This window comes from Canis lupus, assembly GCF_048164855.1.
Source record: "Canis lupus baileyi chromosome 27 unlocalized genomic scaffold, mCanLup2.hap1 SUPER_27_unloc_1, whole genome shotgun sequence".
Lineage (NCBI taxonomy): Eukaryota > Metazoa > Chordata > Mammalia > Carnivora > Canidae > Canis > Canis lupus.
The window spans coordinates 231,324-240,229 of record NW_027326442.1 but is presented as its reverse complement, the minus strand read 5'-3'; the positions used below and the strand labels follow the sequence as shown (position 1 = coordinate 240,229).

At 58.7% G+C, this 8,906-nt stretch overlaps 1 protein-coding gene across 3 annotated transcripts in view; it reads left to right on the top strand.

Moving 5' to 3' along the window:
* PPM1F (protein phosphatase, Mg2+/Mn2+ dependent 1F) overlaps positions 1-8,906 on the top strand; it is a 30,859-nt gene continuing 21,953 nt past the window's right edge. Inside the window, exons 1-3 of one of the 3 annotated variants that reach the window (XM_072819112.1) lie at positions 77-151; positions 1,209-1,240; positions 6,671-6,916. In XM_072819112.1, the coding sequence (XP_072675213.1) occupies positions 6,720-6,916 (197 nt within the window). In that variant the 5' untranslated portion in view covers positions 77-151; positions 1,209-1,240; positions 6,671-6,719. Of the gene's footprint in view, positions 152-1,208; positions 1,241-6,670; positions 6,917-8,906 lie in introns of all 3 variants that reach the window. The other 2 variants (XM_072819110.1, XM_072819111.1) reach the window with 2 other exon arrangements.

Below are 8,906 nucleotides of genomic sequence, written 5' to 3'. Positions count from 1 at the left end.
GCGGAGCCCGGCGGCGGGGGACGGGAAGTGGGCGGGGCCGGCCGGGAGCGGCTCGCGGGGTCCGAGCGGCGGAGTCGCAGGTGAGGGCTGGGGGGCCCGGGGGCGGGGAGGCCCGGGGCGCGGGGCCGGTGGGCACCTGAGGCGTGCAGCGGTGAGACGGGGCGCCGAGGACCCGGGGGCAGCGGAGCAGGGGGGCCGGGGGCAAGGAGGCCGAGACGGAAAGACCCGGGGGCTCCGCGGCCGAGGGGGTGGCCGAGGAGCGGAGGGCGCGGTGGGGGGCCTGGGGGACCCGAGGCAGAGAACCGGAGGGCCGGGGCGGCCAGGGTGCAGAACCGGGGGGCCCTGGGCCGGCGGGGGTGTGGCCACGCCGCAGCCAGGTGGGCACCGAGCGGGCGAGGCCGGGATGCTGAGGGGTGACGCGCGCGTGGCCCGCGGCCGACCCCCGTGCGGGAGCCCCGTGCCCTGCCCCCGCCCCTGCCCACCGGCGCCCGCACCTTTGCGGGGCCACATCCCTGCCCACGTGCCGACCCACGGCCCGGCCCCCGCGTGGCCCCCTCCTCCTCCGAGTGATTGCAAGCGGCGATGTAGTTAAGGCCAGTGCGCGGCTGCCGCAGCTTCAGCCTCAGGTGCGAGCTGGAGATCTCGGGCCGAGGTGACTCCACCGCTGGACGCTCTGGGGCCCCGGCAAGCCCTTAACCTCTGTGCAGCAGGGAAAGCTGGCACCTGACCGTAGGGATTTTAATGCAGGGCCTCACAGCAGCCGGGACTAGTCGATGGTGAGGGACTCCTCCCCCCAGCCTCCACCCAGCAGCACACATGGCCCCGGTGACACTCGTCCTTGTGGGATTTCCTGGGGCAGGTCTGTGGGCTGAGCTGTACTCCCACCCTGGGAGATAGAATGTAAGGCCAGCCTCTGAGGTCCTCTCTAGCTCACTGCTGCCTTTTTTTTTTTTTTTTTTTAAGATTTATTTATTTCAGAGGGGAGGGGGCAGAGGGAGAGAGAAACCCCAGCGGGCTCCCTGCTGAGCCCTGCACTCTGGGCTCCACCCCAGGGCTCAATCAGCCTCACAACCCGGAGATCACGATTGCAGCGCAAACCAAGACTTGCACGCTCAACCAACCGCGCCACCTCAGGGCGCCTCGCTTCTGGCCTCTATGCCCGTACCTGGCCTGTTGTCAAATCTCATTCTTTTCCTCCCACCACCAAGCTGGAAGTGCCAAAGGCTTGAGAAGACCTCATGTGAGTCTGGCTTTGCCATTTCCTACCTGTGGGACGTTAGGTGGGTTCCTGACCCTCCCCGAGCCTATCTCTGCGTCTGCAGTGTGAGCTAAGAGCTCGTACCTCTCAGAAGGGTTGTGCAAATACCACTTTGAATACCACTTTGGAAGCTGTAAAGCCCGGTACAAGTACATTTGTAGAATTCCTTTGCGATATTGCCTGAGGCCACCCCTGTCTGTAAAAGCTTTCTCCTCTGATCGGTCTTCCACAGACTATCTTCACTTCCTCCTTGAAGGTGCCAGGCCTCGGGCTGCTTATCACAGCCCATACCCCCCACTGGCAGTGGCAGGAGGCGGCCAGCCTCTTCCCTCTGCCATCGCCCTTGCCAGCCACCAGGCGCAAAGGGCTGTGCTAATGCCTCAGAGGACAGGGGTGGCTTCCTGACTTGGGGAGTGTGGTATCTAGTGAGAAAGTAAGCTCCTAAAACGGGCTGTTTGCACAACAGTGTGAATGTGCTTCATACCACAGAACCGGAGACTGAAAAATGGGCAGAATGATAAATCGTATGTCACATGTATTTTACATAAATATTTTAAAAAGAAGAAAGATACGTATGTAGAAAAAGATCTGGAAAACTTACACCATATTCTTCCCAGGGGTTACTTATGAATGAAGAAATAAGATCCTCCGTTTACAGAAACGTTTTTAATAAGGAAGGCAATACGGTTATAACGATGATGCAGTTTCCTTTCTTAAGAATTGCTGTTTTTTGCTTTACGCCTGGGTTCCCAGGTCAAGCAGGACTCCGAACAAGTATTTTGTCCATACCTCTCGGCAGAGGCAGTTGGGGAGTCTGGGTGGTTTAGTCGGTTAGGCGGCCAACTCTGGATTTTGCTTGGGTCATGATGGAGCCCTGAGCCCTGTGGGTCAGGCTCTGTGCTCAGTGGGGAGGCTACTTGAGGATTCTCCTCCTCTCCCTGCCCGTGCTCACATGCATGCGCTGTCTCTCTAAGATGCATAAATGAATCTTTTTTAAAGATGAAGAAAAGAGCAGTGGTACAAATATGCATTCGTTGAGCTTATGAGTCAAAACTGATAAACTAGAAGAAAATATTTTTTTCTTAGGGGTCTAGCACATGGAAGACAGTGTGCTGGACTCCAGGGTTGTGACAGTTTCAGCAGAGCTTGGGTCAGAGAGGCCTTGTGGGGGGCAACATGGGATGCCACGAGGCAAGGCACAGGAGCATGGAGATGAGGCGCTGCAACAGGGTGATGGGCAGAGAGATGAAAGAAGAGGTCACGAGAGACTGACTCCCCAGGCTGGTGACCAGTGAGGGGTGGGCAGGGTTTCTGTTGCAGTGTAGAGCCAAGGCTCCACCATCAGACTCCCCAAAGTGAACCCCACTGAGGGACTTTGAACAAACTGCACAGGTCTTTTGCCGCACCGCCCCCCGCCCCCCGCAGCCCCCACCTGGGGATAGTGACAACAGGTTGCTGGGAGGTGGAAAGAGGAGATGCAGGAAGTGTGTCATTGGCGCGGGCAGCTGGGCCCCTGGCGGGTGTTAGCTGGCAGTGCCGTGATTATATCCTCCGTGGCTGCCAGCTGATGAGCCGTGCAGAGCAGCTGCATTCTGGGAGCCAGGAGGACCCGGCTGTGGGCCATGTTGGCCAGTCTGGTCGAGGCAGGCAGCCCAGTGTTCCTCCCATGCCCACCCCCGGTCCTTGATGACTCGCACAGACTCACATCCGACTGAGTCCCTCTCCCCAGGCCCCCTCACCCCTGCTTCCAGTCGGGACACCCTGCACCAGCCCTGCCTCATCTGCCCCACCTTGTCCTGCTTTCTCCCGGCCGACCACTGAGACTCTGTCCGCCCCAGGCAGGCCTGCAAGAACTCAGGAGCACAGCACGGTCCCCTGTCCCTCCTGGCACTGGGACTGTCTCCGGGGCCCCCTTTGCCTTAGGAATCTCTCCTACCCTCTTTGTGCCTCTATCTGTAGGTCCTGGGCTCCTGGGAGCAGGGATTGTTTTGCTCATATCTGTATGGCAAATATCACAGATTCAGTTTGTTGAAAAAAAAAAAAAAAAAGAAGGCCAAGGAGGGAAATTACTCTTGTCTTTTATGCCAGCTGGGCCCCCAAGAAGGAAAGCCGGGTCCCAGCTCCTCTCCCTGCCCCTCGCCTCAGCCAGGTGATGCAGAAACAAGCCCGGTTGGTCCTCAGCAGGCAGGATGGCTCTGGGCCACCTGCCTGTCTAGCAAAGGAGGGCAGCTGGCGCAGGCCCTGCGAATAAGCCAGCCCGCACCCTGGCAGATGCAGGCCCGGCATGCACACAAGCACTGTCAGGCCCACAGCGCCTGCCCGCGCTCGCCCCCTCCCCTGGCCCTACGCAGCAGGCTTGTCACACACGGGCTGCCATCGGGCCTGGGCTAGGGGCAGTGGGCACAGGGCAGAGCACCGAGGCAGTGCAGAGAGGGGGACTCCGATCCCCAAGGAAAGGGGCAGACTCGGGGAGAGGGAGCTCCAGGCACAGGAAACAGCATCCGAAGGAGGTACCTGCATTCCACGATGTTGAGCAGATGCCACCAGCAAGTGATGTCGCAGGTGGAGGGTCTTGCATTCTGTGCTTTACGCTGTGGGGCAGGGTTTCTCCAACTAGGGCCCTCCTGTGCGTCTGGGGAGATGCGTGAGCAAGCTCTCCTCTCGTCTAGGTCTTAGTGATGTACTAGAGCCTGGTTTCTGGGCCTGCAGGGAGCCAGGCCTTTACGCCCGCGGCCGTTGCATGAGGGCAGCTCTGCATCACTCGCATTTCTCTCCTCAAGCAACAGGCCAGAGCTGTTGGCAAGGGGAGGAGGTGGCTTGGCCTCCTTCTCTGCCGAAGGGTGTCGGAGCCTGCTGGGAGAGTCACGCTGTCTTCTTGTCCCCCCTCCACCCCCGGCTTGGTTCTCCGGCTCCACAGCTCACAGCAGCCTGCCTTCTCCCCAGGTGACCCTCACCGCCCCCCCGCGGGCTCCCAGCCTTCTCTGATCTCCCCATTTCACAAAGTCTTACCCTTGTGGTTATGATACGGTTGTCCGGCCTGCTCTTGTCCTGATTTCTGCCCCTTTATTTTACTCTCTGTAGCTTTTTACCCGTTCGTCTTTTTGTAACCTGGGGCTGCATTGTATTTACTCCTACTTACAAGTAAATGTGGAAGATAGCAAGGATTTTAAATCCGTCCCCGTAACCCTCCGTCCTCAGTGCCCTGATTTCTATATTCTTCCTGTGTCTCCTTTAAAAAGTCAACTTTTGAGAGGTCTCCAAAAGAGAGAGGTTTTGTGTTTTTCCCATTTACCCGCCTTGTCCCTGCAGGTCCTTCCCAGGTTAGACATTTAACTTCCCCACTCCCCTTCACCCTGGGCTCTTGTGTTTTTTCTCTTTATTCTCCCACAAGACTTGTGCTGAGTTAGTGGCTTTTTTTCTTTTTTAAGATTTTATTTATTTATTCATGAGAGAGAGAGAGGCAGAGACACAGGCAGAGGGAGAAGCAGGCTCCATGCAAGGAGTCTGATATGGGACTGGATCCCAGATCCCAGGATCACACCCTGAGCCAAAGGCAGACGCTCAACCACTGAGCCACCCGGGTGCCTTTTAAAGAGAGTTAGTGGCTCTTGATGAGGACAGCCAAGCAATAGGTGTGCTCTTCTGGGGGTGCTGGGTGGGCTCTCACACCTCCTCTCGGTTTCAGGTCCCTTCAGCCTCCAATTTCCAACCCCTGTCCACAGCTGCCCTTTGGTAACCTTTGTAGGCATGAAGAATTCCAGAAGAGTCTCTCCCATGCCTTCTCCCTGCGTGTACTCCTCAGAAGCTGGAAGGCTTTGGGGAGGGACTGGACCACCAAATTGCTCCTCACATTCTCCTCCTGGAACTTGGGGTGCTGCTTGGACTCTCCAGTCAATCTGTTACCGTTCCCAAAGCAGGCTGCCTAGAGGGACGTTATGGAGGCCTTAGGGGTGCCCCAGCCCTGGGAAGGAAGGCTCAGCTTCGACCACCTCAGCAGGCACCAGCCAGAGGGGAATGGGTGAGACGGGCCTGTGCTCGGGGTTGGTGCCTGGGGAGGAGGCACACCGGGGCGTGGGGTACGAAGTGGGGCCTACACAGCGAAGGAGACAGGGTATGTGCCAGGAGAGAGATGCCCTGGGACCATTTGGGTCTGGAGGCCTGAGCATGAGAAGCGGGAGGCCAGGCAGGCCGTGCAGGAGGATGACAGACAGGCCTTCTCTGGCCCATGAACCCAGGGCGGGGGGCAAGGTGAGGGAAGAGGGGGTGCTGGCCATGCGTGGAGGTCTGGACCTCGGGGAGAGTTGCTGGAGGCCCAGGAGAAGGATGGGGCAGGAGCGAGTGCGAGTGAGGCCCTCGTGGGAGAAGAGCTGGGTGGGATGGTGAGGAGCATGGGCTCTGGAATCCCTCGTAGACCCCATCAGCCATTCGCAGTCCAAGGGCTGCCCTCTCCGAGCTTCGGCGTTCCCTCTGAAATGAGGGCTCGACCTGGCTCCCAGGGTCGTTACAGGCAATACGAAGGGCCTGGCAGCTCGTAAGCCTGTGGCCTTCCTGAGGATGAGGACGGAAGAGCCTGAGAGATGGGAGCCGGTGCTCAGGGTCAGTGGGGTTAGTGACTGGGCTGTCCCCGGTGGGTCTCCTTCAGCTGGAGCTCAGGAGGCCCAGGACTCTTCCTCTTGGAGAGACACATCGCAGATGTCCCCAGCTCCCGGCTTCTCTCCCACCCAGGCCCTGGGATGCCCTGCATCCCAGGGAGCAGCCAGACGTCGTGCCCTGCAGCCTCTGGGGCCCCTTCCTATTCCCCTTCCTGCCCACATCCAAGACATCACAGGGCCAACCCTGGCACCATCCAGGCCCCCTTTTTTTTTTCTCCCTGACAGATGTCCCTTCTCCCCTCTTGGCTCACAGACCTGGTGGCATCACTACTCCACCTTCTGGCTGCCAAGGTCCCAGAGTCAGGTTGAACCCCTTTACCTGCTGTGTTTTCCTGCCTCGATGGTCTGGCCCTCGTGTCCCCACTCCTGCCCGCCTTTGACCTGCCAGCCATCCTCTACCAGGAACGTGCCTTCTTTCTCTGTCGCTTCTCCTTCAGGGCATCATGTGGCTTCTGATCCTAGGTCTGTCTCTTGAAGCCACTTCTCTGGGCTCCCAAGTGCCCCTCTTGGACCCGTGTCAGGACACTGACCAGGGTTAGTGCTCCCGCTTACTTGGGTCCCCTGAACTATATGTGAGGCCAGTTGCTCTGCCCTTCTGTCTTGAGGCCCTGGAGTAGGTGTGGCACCTGCTGCTTGATGCCTTGAGGTGAAGGAGAGAAAGCAAAGCTCCGCACACGCAGCACTGTGGGGATGAGGGCACGGTTACCCCAAGAGCGGGACACTGATCCCCCATGTGTTTGCTGACCCTCCCTTTCCTCAGAGTGAATACCACCTGGAATCCCAACAGAGACCCCCGGCATGCTCTGGGCATGGCCTCTGGAGCCCCACCGCAGAGCAGCCACACGGCAGAGGAGATCCCAGGCTTCCTGGACGCCTTCCTCTGCGACTTTCCAGCCCCGCTGAGCCTGGAGCCCCCTTTGCCATGGAAGCTCCCGGGACCTGTGCTGAGCCAGGAGGAGGTGGAAGGCGAGCTGACCGAGCTGGCGATGGGCTTCCTGAGCAACAGGTAGGCGGTGTACCTGCCAGGAGGGGGTGGGAGCGAGGGCTTTGGCATGTGCCACGCGCCAACGGGTGACCGCCGCTGCTGCTTACCCCCCACATCCTGTCCTGTGCTGAATATGCCCCACAGTTACATCCCTGTGACAGTGCTGCATCCCTTCCCGGGGCTCCTGTCACAAAGTATCACATGCCCAGCGGCTTGGAACAACAGAAATGTGTTATCGCAGAGTTGTGGAGGCCAGAAGTCAGAGATCAGGATGTCAGCAGGGCTGTGCTCTCTCAAACAAAGGCCATGGAGAATTGGTTCCAGGCCTTTCTCTCAGCTGCTGGTATTGCCAGCAGTCCTTGGTGTTCCTTGGCCTGTAGATGCATCTCTGCAGCCTGGCCTTCGGTGTCACGTGGTGTCTGCCCTGTTTGTCTGTGTCTTCCCGTGGCTTTCCCTCCCTGTCTGGGTCTCTTCTCCTCCTCTTGTAAGACACCAGTCTTGTTGGATTAAGAGCCTACCCTGTTCCAGTATGACCTCATCTTATACCTGCAAAGACCCTCATGCCAAATAAGGTCACATTCTGAGCCACTGCAGGTTAAGACTCCAACATATCTTTTGGGGGGTGGGGAGCAGGGCACAGTTCAACCTCTAACAGATGCAGTAGATTCTGTTTCTGTCCCATTTCACAGATGAGGAGGAAGAGGCTAGGTGGGTTAAGAGACTGGCTGAGGCCTCAGGGAGGGGCAGGGCCAGGCCGTGTGCCTCGCACAGAGACCACAGTGCCCCTAGGCCCAAGAGGTGATGGTGCTATCCCTGGTCACAGGCGAGGCAGCTGAGGTGCAGAGTTGAGACAGCAACAAGCTTAGCAGAGTTGAAGGAAGAAAGCAATAGACAGTAAAGGCTAGTGGCCCATGCAGCATCTGTGTGAACCTCGTCCTCCCCAGGGGCCGGGCCCACAGTCCCTAGTCACCGTGTCACCCCTGAAGTTGGAACCTGCCCCTAGCCTCAGGATACTGGCATTTTAGTGTTCTTCAAGCGTGCTTCCTCTGTAGCAGATCAGCTCTATCCCTACACCCCCCTAAGAGCCTGCTTGCTAGGACCCCACAGAGTTCATGACTCTTGCTCACCCCGCACAGTGTAGGAACCCAGGTCATGGAGTGTGAAGGTCAGTGTGAGCTGACCTGCATCCTTCCCGACATGCCCAGTGACCGTGTCCCTTTAGGGTGTGGCATGTACAGAGGGCGTTCCTGGCCTGTTTGGTTCCACTTTGAGGAAATATTTTAGAGGCAGGTGGCATAAAGCAAGTCGGTGGAGCAGAATTGGCCATAGTTGCTGGGTGCAGGGGAGCAAAGGACTCCTGGAGCTCTGCCTCCCTCAGGACCTGGGGCCACAGGATCTGTCCCACCTGCAGCCACCTGGGGCTCCTGTGGGGGCTTTAGGGGCTGTGGGAGGACATGCAGGCCTGGGAGAGTTGGTACCCCTGCTGCCACTGCATGTGAGCCCAGAGCCTGGGGAGCGAGAGCACCGGCCTGCTGTGCTAGAGATGCCATGTCCAGGGGATAAAGAGGAAATAACCAGGGGATGGAAACAGGAGAGCCCCAGGCTAGAGGCTCAGCATCAGGAGAGGGATGAGCAATAGGGCCAGGCCTGGGAGGGTCATCGGTGGGTGGCTGGGAGGGGGAGGGAGGGCACAGAGGAAGGACGTACCCCAAGGGGCAGGATCCCAGAAGGTAGGGCTGGTTTTGCTCCATGGCAGTAGAGATGGAAGGAGGTGAGGAAGAGGAGGGTAGCCAGGCAGGAGCAGGTACAGGTAACGGGCCCTCCTGCCCAGAGAGAAGTCAGGGGTCTGACTAGACAGGTCTACAGGTTGCAGGGCTTGGGGGGGTGAGGAGTTTCTGTTACTTGGAGGGCAAGTGTCTCAGGCTACGTGTAGGAGAAAAGCAGGACTTGCTTGAGGTGACATGGGGCCCCATGAGGCCTGGTGGCAGGCCCTGGGCTCAGGTGTGGAACA